Raw genomic sequence first — 22889 nt, forward strand, 5'->3', positions numbered from 1 at the left:
TCCAGCATTATAATAGAGCCCGGTCCTGGCGAGAAAATCGTGTTGCCGAGTGAGGCGAGCTCAAGGATTTGCACGAGCTTTTGGCCACAACGTGTGGCTTGGCGAGAAGAGCAGCTGACCGATGACGCTTGTTGGTGTTCGGCGGATAGATATCTTCGTCGGAAGGAAGATTGGGCCTGTGATAAGAAGACGGACAGCGCGAACCGAATGCTGACAGAGCGAACCGAATGCTGACAGAGCGAACCGAATGCTGACAGACGGTCTATGCCGAAAAACTGTCGTGGGACAGGAGGTAGGAAGACTGGATATATATACGCGTGCGTGCTATAAGATGATTAGCTAAACGAGATGCACCTGTACCAAATTGGATGATTATCTGATCGTGCTTCTCCCGAACTTTGTTAATAAAACCACATTTCCTTGCAGGCAACCATATAACAGAGGAAGAACAATGATTTCAAGCACCACCCTCCTTTAAAAGCTTCCAGTCTGTTATTCTAACTCAATCAGCATGACAGAGCAATCTCTATCCTTGTCCTCATCAACACTATATTTTGCTTGGTCTTGGACGGTGAAGAAAGAAGGGCACATTACAGCAACACCAGGATGAGGAAAAGAACAGAATATTTATATTTAAGTGAACGGTTGATGTTTCTTTTTAAGAATTATGAGAAAAATAACACTGAACACTGTCAATTCCATCAAACCTACTCAGAGCTGGGCTGCCCAAAACCATTGTATGCATAAGTAGATCATATAGAACTGGTTTCTACAGCTAAATAGTGTGTGTGTGTGTGTGTGTGTGTGTGTGTGTGTGCGTGTGTGTGTTTGTGTGTGTGTGTGTGTGTTTGTGTGTGTGTGTGTGTGTTTGTGTGTGTGTTGAGCACTACATTATGGGGACCCTCAAGTAATACCAGTATTTTTTTTTACCTTGTGGCAATGCTCCAGACTAACTATTTTTACTGGGAGCATTGTAAAGCCCCCGACTAAAGAAATGTAGGAACACAAGCAGAAAATTTAGGGGCACACCTTAAACCAGCCTGCAATACAATCATTCACATATTTTACCTATTTAAAATGTATTACTGACAAGTGATTCGATAACGGACTTAACTCATAGAAATTACAATGTGCAATATTCTTTTAATTTTAAGGTGATTTAATTTAATTTGAGACGATAATTGATATAGTTTTGCATTAATGTGTGCAGTTACTGAAAATATTACATGTTAATTTCTTGTTTATTTCATGTTTATATACATTTGACAGTAAAGCTTGAGTTGGGAAGCTTACAAAATATATTTAATTCACAACAGTAATGTGGAAAATCTAATTTTTATGTAGAAAATGTATGTAATGTACTCTAAGTAAATGTACCATTATTCTTCTATAGTCTCTTGGAACTGACCAACAACTTCAGCGAATATGAGTACTTTGCACAAGAGCACAAAGAACTTTGTAACTTTTCTTACTTCATACAAACACAAAAAAAGAGCAAAACTCTGACAAATCTTATTTCCTGATGATTTCATATTTTATACAAGTGATTTTATAATTGTTATTTTATCATTTCCACATATAAAGGAAAAACTATAAATGAATGACTAATAAGCCAATAAGTGCTTCTCTGCTGCCATCTACAAGGTTATAATGGTGAATTGAAAGTGTTTGTTCACCACAGTGTATATTGGTCATCCCATTTGAAATAACCTTCAAACTGGATCATTTTGGAGCTTTAAAGTTCTGGAAAACATTTGTGTGAAATGCTTGAAAGTAACAATGAACTGCTTGATTTCTCTCACTAAAGGTTGTTCAAACCCTGAAATGAATGGTTATAGTTAGAGTTCCTGGTTTTCTATGTAAGCGCCGTTTGATCTGTTTATAATAATTAGAATTATAACAAATATTTTTCATTAAAAAGGTAGAAATTCAAATCACCTCCATACAGTATGTCAAGGGCATTTACAGGGATGAATCAGACAACGCAAGTGCATCTTTTGTTCAGCAGGGGGCGACATTGTTCCGTGAATTTAAATTCAAAACTAGCTCTGAACCTACTAACCAGTGTGTGCATGGTAGTGCATCTCAAGACTAATGAGGAATAAAATTAAGGCTGGATGCACAACTTATAGACTATATGATTGAAATGACTTTGCCACTGGAGTTGCCAGGTAGGATGATTCTTAATCAGCACTTCTAAAAGGTCAGTTATTTGCGAAATATACAGTAATGTATACAGAGACTTTGAATACTTTGATACACACAAACTCCTTGGTGATATGCAGCATAGTAAAATTCCTTTATTTTTCGATTAATATCCCCACCACAATCTCCTTATCTCTTTCTACGCCAGTTCGTGGCTCTGTCTCCTCCCACATTCTCCTAAAGAGCAGTAGCGCTCCGCCTCTATTTCTTCGTCCTCTTAAAGCTGTTCACACCCGTCAGATGTTCACTATTGAGACTTGCACAGACACACACACACACACACACGCGGTGGCGGAGCTGCTGTGTGACGATACGAACGAATGTAGTTGTGAACAGTAGTCATAAAGATAGAGGAACTGCAGTTGTCTATGTAATTCAGCAACAGCAGACCAAACTGTATTTCTAGGCTGGTTTCTTACGTTAAAAGCAAGTGGATTCAAATATCCTTCATTTGTTTATTTTGTGGTTTATCCACGCGACATCGGACGCCGTTGCCAGAGCGTTAAACGCCGCCAGTATTGTGACTCTGCACGCGCCGCTTTGTGGCATGTTTGAGGGCCAAAGCACACGGAACTGAAGTCCTCATTCCTCCTGAACAGGTAATAATATAACGTATTTAATTGCCTTAGGTTGTTTCTAGTACATATTTCATAGGACATTTCTCTGTTAAAGCATGTGAAACTTTTTGAAATGTATATAAATTATTCTAGTTGTCATTTTTTTAATAGAGCCTTATTTGTAATTACACTCTTTATTGTAACCTCTTGATTTTTTTAATGTTCTATCAAACATATCTTTCGCATCACATTGCTATTCTTCAGTGCTGTGTTGCAAAATAATTAATAGCCAATGTCAGCACAGGGTTTCTGGCTCTTGTACTTCACAGCTGTGGCCAATATAAATGGATTATTGGATTATATCAGGTGTGATGCATCATCATTGCTTGTGTGTCCTTAATGTATTTAGCCATGTTCGCAACTACATTTAGCCTCTGCACAACATTAGTGGAAACAAGATTAAATTCTCCTCGGAGGGATGTTGACAGCCAGCAGGGACCGGAGGGCGTGGATCGGTTACATGGAAATTCAGACTGATTGGATTTGAATGTGCACTATATAGGCGACCAGATGGCAGTCGGTGACATTGACACACTTGGTGTTGACTCTGTGCCTGGTTCCCCACTCTTTGTTCGTTTTTCCACTGTGAATTTTCAGGCGGGGGTGTTTACTTCTGAAAGTTTTTTTTTTTTTTTTTTTTTTTTTGCAATCAGTTTCCCCCTCCCTATCCGTTCTGCCTTTAAACACCTGGCAATGATTAGACTCCCTTGCATTTGTTCGCATTCCAGTCGGCTAGACATCAGAGAGGCTTCCAGTGGGTTTTTATGTTGTGTTTGCAGAATTACATCATCTTCTCTGCCTTCATGTTGAGGTTTGGCATGCTCTTTGTGTATTGTGTTGATACTGATCATATCATTGTTCAAAACAATGTCAGTCAGCTCCTAGAATGGACAACAGAGGCTATCCAAGCCACAGCAACATGCCAGTTGTCAATAGGGTACAGAGGTGCTAATAAAATATTTTGTCTTTCATCCTGAGTGTGATTTTAAAAGTCTAAAAAGTTTAGCGCACATTCCCTGTAGAAAAAGTTATTTGTGATCAGTGTTTATTCTTGCATCTTTGGTAAATAAAACAACTTTTCTTTTTTCAGGATTCAATGAAAATGTCGGTCTGTGTCCACGAGAACCGCAAGTCTCGTGCCAGCACGGGCTCTATGAACATCTACCTGTTCCACAAGTCCTCGTATGCCGACAGCGTGCTAATGCACCTGAATGCTCTTCGGCAGCAGAGACTCTTCACCGATGTTCTGCTTCACGCGGGAAGCCGCTCTTTCCCGTGCCACAGGGCTGTGCTGGCCGCATGCAGCCGCTACTTTGAAGCCATGTTCAGCGGAGGGCTGAGAGAGAGTCAGGACAGTGAAGTGGACTTCAGGGACTCCATTCATCCAGAGGTACTGTGGAAGTGCTTGAATTTGTAGAGTAGTCAAACAGTGTGAAAGGGATAGTTCAGCACAAAAAAAATTTCTTCTCTTATTTACCACATCTCATATGGTTCCAAACCCATGATATATTTTTTTTCTGTGGAAAAGCTTTATTTCCTCCCTTTGTAGGACAAAACAAAAACTTCAAAATACCATGTGTTTAATAATTGTTTGAAATGACATGAGGGTGAGTACATGACGACAAATACATGTTGACTTTGTCAGCTACTCTGGTTTAAATGTACAACACATTGTTAATTAAAGAGTACTGAAACCTTGGAGTAGCTCTGGAGTTTATAATCAAGTTGAAAATCGGGCCTTTTGGAAAGTAACACGTATAACAGTTTGACTGCATAAAAGTTTTGTAAATGTTTTTAACTTTGCACTTATTCTGCATTGTCTAGGTATTGGAGCTCCTTCTGGACTATGCCTATTCGTCAAGGGTGATAATAAACGAGGAGAACGCAGAGTCTCTCCTTGAGGCCGGTGACATGCTGGAGTTTCAGGACATCCGTGATGCTTGTGCCGAGTTCCTGGAGAAGAACCTTCACCCATCCAACTGTCTGGGCATGCTGCTTCTCTCAGATGCTCACCAGTGCACCCAGCTGTTCCAGCTGTCCTGGAGCATGTGCCTCAGTAACTTCCCTGCTATCTGCAAGACTGAAGAGTTTCTCCAGCTGCCCAAGGACATGCTGGTCCAACTGCTGGCACACGAAGAGCTCGAAACCGAGGACGAGCGTCTGGTCTACGAATCGGCGCTTAACTGGGTAAACTATGACCTTGAGAGGAGGCACTGTCACCTTCCGGAGCTGCTCCGTACTGTGCGTCTGGCTCTCCTGCCTGCCATCTTCCTCATGGAGAACGTCTCTACGGAGGAGCTCATCATTGCACAGGCTAAAAGCAAAGAGCTGGTGGACGAGGCCATCCGCTGCAAACTGCGCATCTTGCAAAACGACGGCGTCGTCAATAGTCCTTGCGCCCGGCCCCGCAAGACCAGCCATGCCCTTTTCTTGTTGGGTGGCCCCACGTTTATGTGCGACAAGCTCTACCTGGTGGACCAGAAGGCCAAAGAGATCATTCCAAAGGCAGACATCCCCAGTCCACGCAAAGAGTTCAGCGCCTGTGCCATTGGCTGCAAAGTGTATGTGACTGGGGGCCGGGGCTCAGAGAACGGTGTGTCTAAGGACGTCTGGGTGTATGACACATTACAAGAAGAATGGTCCAAAGCGGCTCCGATGCTGATCGCACGTTACGGTCACGGTTCCGCTGAGTTACGCCACTGCCTGTACGTCGTTGGAGGTCACACAGCTGCCACTGGCTGTCTGCCTGCATCACCATCTGTGTCCTTGAAGCAGGTAGAGCAGTTTGACCCAGTTGCTAATAAGTGGAGCATGGTGGCACCACTGCGAGAAGGAGTTAGCAATGCTGCTGTCGTCAGCGTTAAGCTGAAGTTATTCGCCTTCGGTGGGACAAGTGTGGCCCATGACAAGCTGCCTAAAGTTCAGTGCTACGATCCCTCCGAAAATCGCTGGGCGGTCCCGGCATCCTGTCCACAGCCGTGGCGCTACACTGCAGCTGCTGTTCTCGGCAACCAGATCTTTGTAATGGGAGGCGACACCGAGTTCTCTGCTTGCTCTGCTTACAAATTCAGCAGTGAGACTTATCAGTGGACCAAAGTTGGAGATGTTACGGCAAAACGAATGAGCTGCCAAGCGGTGGCCTCTGGAAACAAACTTTATGTGGTGGGTGGCTACTTTGGTACACAGCGCTGCAAAACCCTAGACTGTTACGACCCCACGCTGGATGCATGGAACAGCATCACTACCGTACCATATTCCTTAATCCCCACCGCCTTCGTCAGCACCTGGAAACACCTCCCAGCCTGAAGCACGCCTGCTCTCCCCGTGTGACCCCGTTGTTCCTACGAGGTAGGTTTTGCAGTCTAAAAAAAGAATTACTAGGCTTAGCAAGCATGTTACTTTCTGTAATTAGACCCAAAAAAAAAATTATTAAATGAATAGTAATACCATATCAGTAATCTAATGATACTAGAATATTTAATCGGCAGTATTTATCTTAAAGTGAATATTTTAAAAGTAGTAATTTAAAAACACTGTAAAATGTAATCAATCAAATGTCAAAATCTAGTAGGGTATCCCATTTTCATACTGTACGTCATAAAGTTGTGCTGTTTAAATTCATTTAAAATTAAATGGCCCTTCAGATAAATTTGGTCTCATATTGATTTCAAATCGATTTAGATAAAATAATATAGAAATATTCATTTGTATTTATCAGTTAACACTTATCAGGTTTGACATAAAATTATTGGCTTATCATTGGCTAGAGTTTCTAGATTCCTGTCTGTATATTTGGCCCTTTTATGTATTGCTAGAATCAGTTTTCATTTCATGGTGGACATTCATCCAGAAAATCACATTGTTGTTTACATAATGTCCACAAGTGGTTGTAAGAACTGCAACAGATTTTAAGATATTTTTTCTTTGGAACGCGAAGGGTATTTCACAACGTTTGTTAGTTAATTTTGTGAACCTGTGTTTGTTTTTTTTGTTTTGTTTTTTTTTAATAAAAAAATTCCAGTGTTGTAGTTGCCATACACCGTTCCCTCTTTGAAAGTGTACTGGACACATTTTACACGGCTCTTTGTGTGTTCATATGCATACTGCATTTGGATATAGAGATTATTTATCCCTCATGATCTGCCTCATGCATACATTGACAAAGACCCTTTTTCAAATCAATGGCAAATTGAGTATTGGCAGAACAATTAGATTGTCTCAGGAAGCAGAGAGGAAAGAAATGGCAAGGCAACATGCTATGAATATCAACCAGGTCAACATAGCTCATGTGCAAAATCTGATAGCTTTCTTTTCAGTCTAACAGTTACCCAGTGCTTTTTTTTTTGTGTCCTCTCTCGTTCCTTCACTACTAGTTTTTTTTTTTTTTTTTTTTGCTGTTTTCCTTGGTTTCTGTAAGGAGATTTGTCTGTTGTGTATAGGTGTACTAATCTCAGCGTTTCACTTTAATCAATGACTTTCAAAGCTGGTGCATTAATGGATGTTTTATAATGGGTTGCTACAGATGTCACGTCTCCTGAGAGTCCATAAAAATAGTGGCTATTTAGCTTTGCTCATTCTCCAGGAAAACAGGCTTCGGTCACCGCAGGACTGCATCAGAAAAGGGCATCATGCTTTCTGGTATCTACTTCTCAGCAGGGATATAACCAGCAATGCAGTGTGTGTGTGTGTGTGAGCGCTCTGTCTGGTCTGGCTGATATGGAGACTCTGCTGTATCTGATCTGTCTCCAGACTGTGAGGGAGGAAAAAAATGTAAATCCTTGCTTGAAGAATTCAGCCTTGGTCTTTGAGCTGGAGATTGAAGCTCCATACACCTACCAGAGAAATATGTTGGGTTACACCTGAATTTCAGTGTGTGTGTGTGTGTGTGTGTGTGTGTGTGGGCATATGCAAATCTTCACATGTAAAATTTAGATCCAGAGTTTGTGTGCCTCTGTTGTGAGGAGGCAGCTTGCGGTAGGGCTGAATGAGTTATGAGTATGCAGTGAGGGGCGTTGCACCGTGGGTAATTGAAGCAGAATAGAAGACTTTTATTGTTCCTGAGGGGGAAATTTGTCTAAGGGTGGAAGAAGCAGGAAAGAGAGGTAGGGCAAATAAGGGAGGAGGTAGGGCTCAGAGAAAAGACATAAAGAAAAGGTGAGTTGTTTAATTTGGATGAGCAGCGTGTTGACAACATGGAGCATGCTAGCTTGAAGTCTGGGCAAAGTTCTGTCCGTTGCAGAATTTTGCATCGTTTAGCTACAGACTTTGTCTAAGTACAGTAAACATATGCTACAATGCATAATCAATATTGAAGTAGAAATTGTGCATCAACACTGTTTTCTATTTAAAGGAGTGGCACATAGTATCAATTTCTCTTGAAATTTTCCAAATATGACCACACCTGCATGTACATGCTGGATAAAGCAGTGCTACAATCCCATTATGTAGATAATAAAAATTGACTAATACGTTTGAAGTCTGACTAAATCTTTTATGATCTAACTGTAAGATGTATCTCCTGTGATTGGTTAATCATTGATGAAATAAAGATGTCTATTAAAACAAAACCAAGTAAGTTCAGAGATCATAAATCACTGTCACTTGGTTTCTAGTAGGAAATCTTTTGGCTTGACTCACATATTGCTTCACTTTAGAGTAAAACATGCATAAGTAAATGAGATGATGTAATTCATATGAGTCATCGCTGTTTTCCATAAATGGTTTCTGCATTGCTGATCACCATGTTTTGCAGTGTGCTGAGATCCTTTATTGAGATGTGAGTTTAGATGCAAAAATCTATCTGGATGCAATAAGAATGGAAAATAAGAACATTTGGGCAACATTTTTTATTTAATTTTTTAATGAGAATGGCCGTTGAAATAAATGGGGTGGGGGGCATTTATATTCAGCAGTTTATTCTTTGAGAGAATGAAATTAATATTCGGAGAATGAAATTAATATTTTATACATTAATTTCTCCTCTCCCTTCATGGCAGGTCATCAGTCTGACTGCAGCAAGAACAGAATAACCCATAATTACTGATAGAGAGACTCAAACTCCAGGACAGTAGACTAAATAGAACGAGCACCAACTTCACTTCCTCCTCACTGAAAATCAAAAACTGAGGCACTCCTTTGCACTCATTCCATTCCTGACCCTTTGGAACTGGTCATTTAGCTTCGCTTTTAAAGTCTCTGTGACCATGTGCGTGTGAGACGCCGCCCACCTTGACAGGGCAGTTCATTTCAAAGTGGTGGTCCTGCCTTTGTTCACTGAGCCATTCCTGTGCATTTAAAAGACCATGAAGTGTTCTAAGCAAGCTTCCTCCCTATCACAATGAGGAGCCTCACTGCTGGCCAGAGGAGTGGGAAGAGAGAGAAGACCGAGATGAGGGGAGAGGGGGAGGACTGGATAAGGGAGGGTAAACAAAGATTTTCAGTCTTGCTCTTTCTCTCCAACTGTGTTTTCTCACACTCAAACTCCTGCTATGTTTCTCCCATGGGAATGCATCTGGTTACAGAGAATCCTCCCTTTCCTGCGTACACAGACACACTGTTCTCTTTATCTCTTATGTTTTCCCTCTCTCTGTGAAACTGTTTTTTTGTACAAATGTGCTGTTGAACTCTGCAAAGGTTCATTGATGTTCTTTGCTGAAGTATATATTTTATACCAGAACAGACAGAATGACAAACAACATATCTGTATGTGCAGTTATTTTTTTTTTCCTAAAAGATGGCCAACAACAAATAGCCTCAGTCTTTAGGAGTTTGAATAGAGGATCTTAGCTGTGGGATTCTTTTTGTCAAACTTTAATGTCATAATTCTCAAAAATGAGAGCATCTTTTTAAAAACATTAAAGTAGTGATGGATTGAAATGTCAGTTAGTTGACTTTTGAGATTCACAAATTAAATGTTTTTACGTACAACGTGGTTCCAAATTTTGGGTAATAGTTGAAATGTTGTTATTATTATATTTGTACTTAGCTCGGTATGAAATTAAAAAGAAATCAATGGAACATAGCCACCATGGTAAAAACTAAGTTTGTTTGTTGCTGCGCTTGTGCGTGTGTGTGCTGCACATACGCGTGTGTGTGTTTATGCCAGGCTTGTGTTTGGCGGGTGTGGGAGTGGAGGGAGGTCATTAAGCCTAAGCTGTGTTCATTCACCGTCAATTCCATGCTGCTTAGATGAAGTGTCACAGTTCGCCGAACATTTTGTTTTCAAAAGCAGCTCTGCAGAATCTACACTCAACCGGCCCTGGGATCGATGGAGGGATGGATTTGGCTTTACCCGCTCTCGGTCCCGCTGGGCTTCTGTTTGAGTGGGTTTTAATTGGCAAGCAATTCTACTGTAACTGTAGGGCTCTACTGCCCTTTACTGTCATTTATATGAACTGAATGCAGAACTTAGAAGAAAGTAGGGGTTGGGAAGGAAAAGAGAGAGAAAATGTCTACTAACGACTTAATTTAGTCGCTCTAGGGGACTTCAGCTTTCAAATGATCACCTCCACTTCATCTGTCTCCTTTATTTCAAGCTTGAGGCACTGAGAGAGAATACGTGACTTCAGAATGGATATGGTCTTTTGTGGAAGCTTAAGGCTGTAAAACGAAAGTACAGACAAAACCAAAGACAAAAAACATATTGTTGCATCAAATGCAACAGTGGAGAAAAGAGGAAACCTTTGATGCACTATATTCAGTTGTGCTCTAGGTACCTAAATGTGCCTTCGTTAATACCGTTAATTATCTGACTGTATGCAGTATTTTAAAGGGTTCAGGCCTGTGTGTGTGTGTGTGTGTGTGTGTGTTGTAACGCCTTGTGTTTGCTGTTGAACAGGTGTGAGGGTCTGACCGGTTCTCTTTTTTTTTCTTTTCTTTTTCTCTTGAGGGGAAGAAAGAAAAGATAAGGAACCGATTATCTGAAATTATATTTGTGAGATGTTATTCTTTCCTGAAATGCGTGTGTGAATGTGTGGCGAAAATTTGAAGTTCTAGTCTAGCTTTCGAAAATAACATTCCTAATCTGTTTTTGTTTTCTCTTTCCACAGAATTCTGTGTGTCCATTTGTCGATATTGTCTACTGGATTCCAACTGTGAAGAAACGCTATAAGCTTCCTGTGCAATTTTATGAAGAGATTTCCTCCCATAAGAGCTAACCTAAATATTGTGTACAAAGTCCATTCGCAAAGCTTTTTTTTTTTTTTTTTTTTACTTCCTCCTTGGAAGTTTTAAGTACATTTGTGATGTCTCATCGTTCATTTTGTTGAGAATCAGAACTTAGGCTTCACCGTGAAAACCAAAAGAACTGCAACGCACCCTGAAGTCCAGTCTGCTTTCATCGTAACCAGCATAATCATCATATTCGTCCCCCACGTTTGTGTAATCGGACCGTTTTTGTACAATGCTGATGCCATGCAAGCTAAAATAGACCCGTATGCCTGTCTTAATTTGTATAATGCATGAAGGATGAGTGGAAGCTTTTGATTGGGAGAACAACAAGAGTCTCAACGCATGATTGGAGATGTTAAGATCCTCCAGGAAAAGTACCTCATGTCCTGATATGTATCTACCTTTTCTCCCATGTTGATGTTAAAAAATAGACCTTGCTCTGAAGAAAGGCTGATGTGGACTCTTAAAGGACTGATAAACATCACAAGAAGAACAGAAGGAAATGTGAGCAAGCGTTTTTTAAGTATTTGTCCTTCACACGTCTGTACGAGGAGGACAGGCTGATGCTGAACTGTTCCTGTTGAACAGACCTTAGCAGCTTGGTGTGAAAATGGACACGGGCACAGTGTGTCCCGACGTACACGTGCCAGCTGTGCGTTTGTGACTAAGTGAGTGCGGGAGAGGCATGTGCCAGCATGTCCGTCTGACCCCACTCAACACCCAATCATACCCCCGCTCCCTCAGAAATAAACCGCGTGAGCATGCCCTCTGAGAAAGCCCCAACAAACACTGTCCCTCCAGCTTCTGATGACTGACCGACTGCAGATCAGGACATTTCTCCCGCACAAGATTTAAACTGTGCAAGACTCTTCTGTTTTGCTGTTTTTTTCCCTGTACTATTCTAAGCACATACAGTCACGTAAACGTGAACGACAGAAGGAGAGAGAAAAGAGGTGAGAGTCGTTTCGTCACCCTGCGAGGGAATGCAGTCTCTATGGCAACAACGAAACTGTAAATGTAAAAAAAAGACACAGAAAAAAAAGTGCAAACAACTGGTTGTCTGGCTTCACACATTAATAGTCTTAATTTATGATTTTTTTTTTTAAGCTGTCGGTTTTGTTTGATCCATTGTGTATTAACAATATTTTTTTATTTATTGTTAATTTTTCTGCTTGCATATATATTTGGATGTGTAGAAGTTGACCGGTTATTGTACTGCGCATGGCCCAAAACGCTCTGTGTTCCTGCTGCTCTTTTGCACATTTACAGAAGGTCATTTTGACTGAGCAGGTGGAATTTGTAGTGGTCAGCGGACTCTTGAGCCTCTTGTTCATCTGATCAAAAACAGGGAGGCTTGGAGGTCAAAGGTCATTGACAGGAATAAGAATGGGCCGAATGACGTCAGAGGTTCAGATTACCCAGGGTGAGCAGGTCATGTGGGAGTTGGGAGGTTGTTTTGAGAGTTTGGGGGATGGTTTTCTTCAAAACGGAGGACCAGTTCCCCCAAAAATGATGATTGTAATCTTGTACTCACTCTCAAAATTGTCATTTTTGGGTGAACCATGCCTTAAAATTTTACCCAAATGAATCCAGTTCTTTAAGTAATTGACCATTAGTGTAATTTAGCAAGTGCTTTCGACCTGTGACCCCATGCCAAACTGGGGCCAGTATTCACCCTCTGTAACTCTGCTCTGCATTCATCACTCTGTCCGTACTGAAACTCAGCCTGACACCGGGTATCTTTGGGTTGTAAGGGTCCTGTAGATCTATCTAGCTGGATGCACTCTTAAAAACAAAGATTCCAAAAAGGATTTTTCCCAGTGATGCCATAGACAAACCATTTTGGGTTCTTCAAAGAACTTTTCAATGGATACATTCTTCCAAGAATCTTATTTACACTAGATATGAATGATGTGTTACAACAAAAGCAGAGAGAGCCCATTATAAACCGCAATGCTGTCTTCAGTTATTGTGACATGACAGACTATAAGCGTATGCACCTTTATATTTCTGACACACTCCAAATCCTTGTGCTATTTCTGACATCAGTACAAATTTTTTTTTTATTATTAATTGTAGACGGCGAACTATGTAGACGCAGTGTTAGTATGAAGAACATTTTAATAATCTAAATATTAAAGGACCTCAATACAAAACCTTTTTAAGAGTGGATGTTGGTTGCTACAGCCTGTGACGTAAAAAGTGATGATTTCATTGGGCAAATTTAATGATGATGAACAAAATGGTGTTTGTTATGATAAAGCTGAATCCCAAAGGTCTTGGAATAACTATCAGTGATGTCTACATAAGGGCAAAGACCATAGTGCTTTCATGTCGATGCCAAATGTGCTTCTTGTAAAGATGATCTGTCTGTTTTAATATTCACTGCAGAGCGACAACAGTGTTCGGGTAGGTTGTATAACACCGCTAGCCGTTTGCTACACTATAGCTGTCGTGACAACACTGCTCTACATGCTACAAAGAAATTATATAGCTTTAAATAATAGAATATAGTATTCCATGCTGTTCAATTGCACAGCAACGGCAAAGTTGAAGGAAAGCCCTAAGAAAGGAAAACCGGTAGCAAGCATTCCTCCCACAAACCCTCTCATCCCCTCCAGGAAATTCTTGCTTACAATGTTTCGGTTAGCCTTTAGGGTCTTACACCCCCTCCATATTTTACCCCCTCCTTCCCCATTCCAGAATACCTTTTCACAGAACGCTGCACACTCTGACCTCCAGCCAATCAAAAACCCTGCTCTGTCCCCCCTCGCATAACACAGTTGCCACAGCAATGGTCAACAATCATTGCCCCCTCTCCATTTGAACTAGTAATAGTCAAGTGTTTTGTTTTTCCCTCCTCTCTCCCTCTTGCTCCTTTGCCCTCCCTTCTTCCCGCTCTCCTCCTGCTGAAGTGAAAGACTGATTCAGAGGTGACTCATACGCCTGTGTGCATTTAGAACTCTTAAAAGCTGTATGCCTTCACGAACAGACGCATTGCTAAAGCACTGTCAATGTTGGCCTGTACTGTTGTTTCTGTGGGCGTCATTTTTCTTTTCATTTCTGTATTTGTCGTATTAGATAATTGTATTGTTATTTTATCTCAACCACTGCGGTTAACATTATTTTGTACAAGTGATTTTTTCACAATGTGAAATTCATGGCTAAATAAAGACAAGAGTTTTTCCTCTTGAGAGATACCGTATAAAAGCTTCTTGCATTATTCAAGTTTTCCTGACTTGTCATAAATGACTTCAATACATGCTTTTATGATCCTGAACTAAGTTTTTTGCTCTTTTATGTAAAGAAATGAGACTTTTAATTACAGCATGGCTTATTTGGAGCTCATTTCTCTCATATCTGCGCAGCTTTATATGGCAGGCAGCACTTGTCTGTACAATGTATTAAATGGGTGTGTGTTTATTAAGGGCCCCTATAAATGTACAGAAAAGGCTGAGATCATCTTGTCGTGTCTGTCTCTCTCTCTCTGTGTGTGTGTGTGTGTGTGTGTCCAAGACAGAAAGTAAAACCCATATGTGACCCATAAGATACTTTCCGTTTTATTTCACTGTTGCCGTGGCAACCCTAACCATTATCTGCAAACTCTGGCAGCTGATGTGAAACCTAAAAATGTAAAAAGACCTCCGCCATAGGCCTTCTATTCTTGTCCTCTTTTCATTTTTCATGGAAGTTCCTCCTACGTTCTTAATCATCATCCTCTCACCTTGTTCCTGTAATTCCTTAATGGATATCAAATAACCATGTATGGTCTATTTTTAACCATTCCAAAAATTCTGCACCCTGCCCTCAAAAACTACCAGGAATACCATGAGTAAACACACACGGTGACACACAGTGTTACAAACCTTCTCATCCTGAGGACAGGAGTGTTTACATTCCTGTGATAAAACGACTCACTTTCAGTACGTTAAAGAAAGACCAGTTTTACAGGCTCTTGACACATACTCAGGCATGCTACGGCGAGATGATAAGGATGTGCTTAATCACACCCTGAGAAAGCCGTAAAATTCACACTTCTCACAGGCTCATGTAACCCAAGTGATTATAATATATCTCCATAATAATAACAATCCGACTTCATCAAATCATAAATATTAATGTTAATATTGGAGATATAGATTGTGTAATGGCATGGCTATTTCCTCCAATCAAAACTTATTATAAGTAACACTCTACATATACATGCAATAAACACAGTCATATGATATCGTGTCCCTCCAGTTCCTGTTGCCAGGCAACATGTCTGTCAGTTCCAGAGAGCTGGCACATATGCTGTGTTTTCTGCCATGGTAAGAGCCTCCTTGGGATGTCACATGGTCTCTTGTCCAATAATAGGTTGCTCTGAGTGAAATCTGATCCAATGATCAATCAGGTGTAGAGCGCCTTGCTATTCAACCAGTGGCTACAATAAAAATAGCAGACTAATTGCAAAACAAGTGTGTCTTTCTCTGATGGCATTTTCTAATTTACACCCTTATCATTCTGTGTGGTTTCTTAATGGGATAGTTCACCCAAAAATGAAAATTCTGTCATTAATTGCTCACCCTCATATCATCAAAAGCCAATAAAACATGTTCTTCCTCAGTACATAAATTAATATATTTTTAATGAAGTCCGAGGGCTCTTTGAACCCTGTATAGATAGCAACGCAAGTGAAACATTCAAGGCCCAGAAATGTAAAGGAGGACATTGTTAAAATAGTCCATGTGACATTAGTGGTTCAACAATCATTTTACAAAGCTATGATTATACATTTTGTGCGCAATGAAAACAAAAATAATGACTTTATCCAACAATTCTTCTCCACCATGTCACCGTCCGCCACCATTTACGAGGGTACCATGAATCATGCACAGAAAACTGGTTTAGAACAATATAAGGGTACGTAATTAATGACAGAATTTTCCTTTTTGGGTGAATTATATGTGAATGACCCATTACAGAAAGGCTTAATACTTTATAAATAAAGCAAACCATAGAGTATATTTACATATAATATTTACATATTTTTTGCATAACTTGAATAATTTGTTATTGATTGACAAGACCATTGTTGACCAAATTCAATGCTTTCGTTATTTGATTCCCTCTCAATGGACCTTCATATACTATGCCCTTAAAGTATGTACTCTTTTGGTAAAGAAAAAGTATACACACTTTTGAGTGTGTAGTAGAATAGTAGGCAAGCTTTGGGATATACCATCACGTCACATGATTGCGTCTTTAAAGGGCCGCTCTGTCACACACCTGTTACACGCACCCTGTCACTGTAAACTGGCCTGTCAATCATCTTGTAATAGTTAACATCCTCTACATTTCATTTAACTTAACTTCCTTCCATACTGGAGGGAAAAGAAGTAGCTCGTTGATCTGCCAGTCGCTGGTCTTTCTTGTGGAGCTCTGCTTTATTTTCTGCATAATGATGCATTTAAAAGTTAAAGTCCGAATGAATGTTTATAAAAGTTCACATTGCTGTTGCAGGTGAAATAAACACATGGATAACAATAAATATTTTTTACCAGGTTAAATGATGATTATTAATAACTCAAAACCCTTTTTGTAAACCTCTTTACCTAACTGTCGATCACGCGCATCCGCCACAATTTTAGTTTTTCTAACTCATTTTATTCGTGATTGTAGTTCTTGACCGATTTCTTCACCAAAGCGCAATGGATTGTGGGCAACTGTAGCCATTAGAGCAGGATTGGCAACTCTGGTCCTGGAGGGCCACTATCCTGCAGAGTTTTGCTCCAACCCTAATTAAACACACCTGAACAAGGCAATCAGTTATTTCGAGAATACTAGATAGATACAGGCAGGCGAGTTTTTATGAGGGCTAAAGCTAAACTCTGCAGGATAGTGGCCCTCCAGGACCAGAGTTGTCTATCCCTGCATTAGAGTGTGCACAGATCAACACTTTGACCTGAAATATTAAACAATCCGGGGACTTTTGGCATACTCTTTAACATACTATGTTTTGGGACACATTTATTTTAGGATGGATAGTCTGAACATTGAGACGCAGGCCTTGATTTCTCCTATTTATATGGTGTCGCGCCAGAGCTATGCCCACATGAAACCTCATTTATACTGAAATACTGTTTCTTACGTAAAGATGTAATTAAACATCAAACCAAACAAGGAGTTTGTTTAGGATCGGATATTTAAAGAGAAATCTCTCGAGTGCAAAGACAATCATAAAAGCGATGATGTCTGATGAAGAATCAAGGCAGTCATGAAGATACAAGGTATGTGATTTTAGTTTTACACTGTTGCAGTGCATTGTGACAGAGAGAGCCGTGCTGCGCTGTCCGTTTTCGGTGGTGAGTGACAGAAATAGAGTTGACTTGTAATATCACGACTGACAAGGACATGATATTTAGAATATATCAGTCTGCAATATATTACAGTGCTAATATTTTACAATTTACTTCTAGCATTAAATTGTTATAAGGAAATTAATATTTTGTTATAATTTACTGAGCCTTGTGAGGGATATCAGTTTGAAACCCACAGAATAAATGTATAATACGTTTCAAAAACAAGAAGATGAGTTAAGGATAAATGACCACAGAATCTCCATTATTGGCTAAACTAATCATTTCAGGTTCCGTAACAAATCAGATCCTCCTATAATGTTAAAAAAAAGCTAAATATATTCCCAAATGACCAACATAAATTCTCTGAGACCACACATATAGAAAATGCCCTTATGTTGACCTTTGAGGAAGGTTAGCTGCCTTTAATAGTGCCTGTTTGTGATCAGGCCCACCTGTGCTACATTAAAAAAAAGTGGAGGAAGAGAGGAAAGAGAAAGTGACTGTGTAAACAGAACGATGGATGGAGAGAGAAGGCAGCAGAGGAGGGGTGGGTCTCGAGGGGCTAGTGATTGAGACCACACACAAAAGCCTGGAATCGTCCAAGCCTGTTCCCTCTCTCCCTTTCTCCTCCAGAGCCTGGCTGCACTCTTTCACTAAAGAGCTCTTTGGAAAAGCATTACGAGGCCTGGCAGAGCTGGATATCCTCTCAATAGCCTTCCCCCTTCTCTTTTGCATATCTCCATCATTTGGTTAAGATTACCTACAAGCCACTGTCATTATCTGTGAATTTTGAAAGCATTATTGAGTGATGTAGGTAGCACTTAATATTTGTATTAAATTTAAGTCAGTTTACATTTGAATACCCTTGTATAATCAACTAGCCTCCCTTGATTTTCTAGAATTCAACTCTTTGTATGTGCACATTTTTATTTTTACACTGCATTGTTATTGCTGTCTCATTTAAACTGCAGTCATGAACTGAAAACAGCTCATTACATATCAAAACACACTATCACCCTCTCCATTAACTCCAGCATCTGCATGATAAAGGCCTGCTGTAATTATTTGATTGCGATAAGCGGTGGTAAAATGTCATTATTTTGTACTTGGGTACTGTTTGTTATTGATTGGCTTTGAAAACATAGCCAGGCCCAAAACCACAGCAACACACACTGATTTGATGCAGTTTTTTTTAGGGCCAAAGAAGCTGTTGAGCTGTATTTTTATTTATTTATTTATTTTTGCAGGGCCGGAGGGTTGGAGAGTTAGCTAGTGCAGTTTCTCTCAACCCGTCTTCTCTCATTAAATCCAAGAGCTGTTGAAAATGCTGGAGATATTCTGAGGACAGACAGGATGTCATAACAGGAAACCTCATTTAAAATAACAGACTTGTGGAGTTTGCTTCACTGATCAGTGTGAATCAGTGACAGACACACAGCAGCATGAGCTAGTGGATCTCCACTGCAGCTTGAAACTGAAATAAAGAAAAGAGAAATTTATCAGGTTTATTGACCTTTAATTAACGGAGTGAATGCTCATGCATCAGCTGGCGCGAGTGGGCTTCACTCTTATCAGTCTTTGCCATTCTCGTTAAAGACGCTGGTCTTTAACGAACTGGAAAAGTAATTACTGAGGGAGGAATGTTGTCAATATCAGCCTGCCCTGATGCAGACATATATTGACTGTTTGCACCGTTCCTTTGATGAATTTAGCATTAAATACTTGCCTAATGCTTAGTTAAGGAGGGCTATGTACATGACATAATCTAGTAAAACTGTCAATTTATGACTTCCATGTGCCAAAGTAATTGATTTTTATCTACTTTACATTTTTTATCAAAACCTAATTTTCACTCTGATCAGTTCTTGCGGTGAACATTTTATTTGAAGAAATGTAGAAAAAACAAAGATAAGAAAATACTAATTGTAAAAACAGTAATATTGTGAAGTAGTATGGCAATATATAATATTGTTTTTTTTCTATTTAATTATATATATATAAAATAAATCCTGTGATGGCAAAGCTGAATTTCCAGCACTATTACTCTAATAGTGACTTTCTATTAAATTATAGCATTTTTCTGAAATTTTTTTTAGCATTATAACTGCATTTATTTATAGTATTTTTATTCTTCAGTCCAAGGGAGGGATGTTCATGCTTAAGCCAAATCTATTATGAATGGCACGCCAAATTCATTTGTCATATCTCACGCTGGGATAATATGGACCAGCCACTTGTAAAATAGTTATTGTGTTGAACTTTATAGAACAGAGGAAATTATGTCATGTCTCTAAAAGAACACTAATTGGCTCATTTAATTTTTATGTTTGACAAAAAGTAAAATAAAATACACTCTTTGTATAGGCCTGTCAGGTTCACTAAAATTTTACATTTTCAAGTCATTAGGTGGCTAGAACAAGATGCAAATAAGAAACATTTGCAATAGGCAGCCATTAGAGTTTGTGTGTGTGTGTGTGTGTGTGTGTGTGTGTGCAAGATGTGTAGGATGCACAGAAAAACAGACCAAATCAACAGCTTCCTTGCAACACCCCTCAGTAAAATGCACTAATAAGAGGCGGTGTCCTTAATCATAAGGGGTTGAATTGGTCAGTGACGTATGAAGGTATAGCCACTGTTAATGAGGCAGCGTAAAACACACACAAACCCAAAGTCAGCCTCTGAGGCACCAGTTTGTGTTGTTAATAGGATAAAGCACCAGAGGCTTTGGATTCTTCACTGGGACTGCGGTCTGACATTTGGGGGCCGCCTTCCCTTTCATCAGTTAAATGAGCTGCTCCCTAATTAGACAGCACGCGAGCAGATGGAGTGTGTGCGAGCGTGTGTTTGAGTGGGAGGAGGAAGCAGAGGAAATCCAATACCTGTTTGGAACTGTAACATTTTTTTTAACAAATCCTCTCCATGACACTTTACCTTGTGGCCTTTTTATGCACCACACTTTCTATTCTCCTCTGCAGTGCTTAAAGAAACACTACTGGGGATCCTTTTTATTAAGTTTTGTCATCTTGATTGTTGTGTATATGCTAGAATGTGTGTGTGAGTCCTGTATCTCCCATGGTGGCTTATTAACTGTAGGATGTGGAGACAGGCTGTCAAGACTCTCCAGTGAATGTTTCTTTGAATGTCTCCTTCTTCCCTTCTCTCGTTCAGTTTCTCTATTTCCCCCCGTCTCTTTTAAGGTATCGGTGTCTCATTCTACTTTATTCTCCCTTCAAGTTTTCTGCCTGGTCTGGCTGTTTGTGGCTAAATAAGATCCAGAAACTTTTTTTTTTCACCCTCACTCGAGCTTGCCTTGCAAGTTGTAAAATAGAGGAATGTAGAGGTGTAAGCAGGGAACACAAACATGCATTCTGAAGGAAAAACTGTGTTCTGAACAGATTTGCTTGATGGAGACCACACACATACAAATGGCTAAAGTCATATGGCAAACATACAACATAACATGCTCTTACAGCCATGTCTACACTGTAAAAAATTTATTGTTGTTTTTACAAAAACTTTTTGGCAGCTGTGGTTGCCAGAATAATTTTGTAAAAATACAGAAAACTGTAAACACATTTACGTCAAAAACTGTTAATTTTACAATATAAAGCTGTAATTTACAAACAAGAAAATGTGAATATAAACCAGTAAATTCAACAACACACAAAATTAAATCTGTTTTGTACCTTGAAAATACTGACAACCACCATAATAATAAAGATGGTACTGTATAAGAGAAAGCCACATGAAGTATCAAAGCTCATCACAAGTAGCTTCACCACAAGCAGAAGTATATATTAACATATAGAAGGTGCACATTTATGGAAACACAAAACACCATCATGGTAACACACGTGATACTTAAATAATGCAAAAAACTTTCATTAAGCAACAGAAGATGTAACATAAAGCTCAAATGTACATAACTGATAACAAGAACTATTTAAAAACATGATTATTTAAACAAAATACTTTCAAACGTGGAGTGTCACGCAGGGAATTCTGGGAATATCAGTTTACAGTTTTAGACTGTAAATTATACATTGATTTGTTCTTTTTTTACTTCTAAAAGCTGTATAATTAACAGAATTTTACTGTAAATTTACATTAAATGCTTTGTTAGATCTTTTACAGTTTTTCCCTGTATATAGTACGGGAACTTACTGTTAACCTATTATCAGTTTTTTTCCGTAGCGTTTTTACAAAATTTTACAGTTAAAATTACACTTATTTTTTACAGTGTACATTAGATTATTGTGTACATGGATGTGTAAACATACCTGATGGACAGCTGTGGACAGTAGTGCTGTCAAACGATTAATATCGTTTGAAAGTTTTTGTTTACATAGTATATGTGTGTGTGTACTGTGTATATTTATTATGTATAAGTACACACCCATGCATGTATATATCTAAGAAAAAAATTAAGTTTATATATTAAATATATTTTTAAGATATTTACAATTAATCCAGAACGCAGCAGCAAGACACATTTTTAATGAGGTGAAAAGAATGCTCGTCACACCTCTGTTTATCAATTTGCACTGCCTACCAATAGCTGCTCGCATAAAATTCAAGGCATTGATGTTTGCCTACAGAACTTCCATTGGCTCTGCACCCATTTACCTAAATTTGTTACTTCAGACTTATGTGCCCTCTAAAGCTTGTATTCTGAAAGTGAACGTCTCCTGATTGTGCCATCCCAAAGAAGCACAAAGTCAATTTTTTGGACTTTTAAATTAAATGTTCCCTCCTGGTGGAATGACCTGCCCAACTCAGTCTGGTCAGCTGAGTTCTTCAAGAATCGGCTTAAAACACATCTCTTCCATCTTTATTTAACACTCAGTATTCTAATTCTATTCTTTAAAAAAATCTAACTACCTTTCTAATCTTTTTGTATTCTATTTTATTTTCATTTATAATGCAATTATGTATACATATATATATATATATATATATATATGCAGGTGAGTAAATGCGTGTTATTTTGTTATTATTTATATACTTATGTTTTAGTTTTTAATTCATGTTTGTGAGATAGCATTAGTTTTTGTTTTATTTATATATATATATATATATATATATATATTAATATATATATATTATTATATTAAATAAATAAAACAAAAACTATAATTTTAGTTAAATTTCTAGTATTTCAAAATACTTTTATTTTAGTTTTAGTTCTATGTCAGTAATTGCATAAAATGTTTTTACATTTGTGTGTGTGTGTGTGTGTGTACCTAATTGAACAACTTTTTGGGGATGTCGAGGTGTTTTTTTATGCATAATGTTTTTTTGTGAGGGTTAGGGTTAGGGTGTGAATTAGGAATAGGATTAGTTTATGAAATCAATAATTATCTATACACAATATAAAAACAATTTATGTAATGTCCCCAATTTAGCATGTGTGTGTGTTAATTATCTGGGGGGAACCTGTGGACTCACTGACCACGTTTTCCATTTAATGACTCGAAGGTCTCAAAGTTTACTAACACGGCTTGACAAATTGGTGGACAGCTGCAAAAGAACAACACTTTACTGGATGCTGGACATC

General features: G+C 39.0%; 1 protein-coding gene across 3 annotated transcripts; it reads left to right on the top strand.

Moving 5' to 3' along the window:
- The first annotated feature begins 2433 nt into the window (after positions 1 to 2433).
- LOC113093901 (ectoderm-neural cortex protein 1-like) lies at positions 2434 to 14196 on the top strand. 3 transcript variants are annotated; one of them, XM_026259475.1, is made up of 4 exons: positions 2434 to 2804; positions 3913 to 4212; positions 4647 to 6170; positions 8819 to 9943. In XM_026259475.1, the coding sequence occupies exons 2-3, from the start codon at positions 3919 to 3921 to the stop codon at positions 6126 to 6128; spliced, it is 1776 nt and encodes a 591-aa protein (XP_026115260.1). In that variant the 5' UTR covers positions 2434 to 2804; positions 3913 to 3918; the 3' UTR covers positions 6129 to 6170; positions 8819 to 9943. The 3 variants fall into 3 exon arrangements, with proteins under 3 accessions (XP_026115260.1, XP_026115258.1, XP_026115261.1); XM_026259473.1 differs by lacking the exon at positions 8819 to 9943 and adding an exon at positions 10871 to 14196 and having other exon boundaries at positions 2435 to 2804; XM_026259476.1 differs by lacking the exons at positions 2434 to 2804; positions 8819 to 9943 and adding exons at positions 3476 to 3633; positions 10871 to 14196.
- Positions 14197 to 22889: the final 8693 nt, after the last annotated feature.

Source organism: Carassius auratus, unplaced genomic scaffold (assembly GCF_003368295.1).
Source record: "Carassius auratus strain Wakin unplaced genomic scaffold, ASM336829v1 scaf_tig00215202, whole genome shotgun sequence".
Lineage (NCBI taxonomy): Eukaryota > Metazoa > Chordata > Actinopteri > Cypriniformes > Cyprinidae > Carassius > Carassius auratus.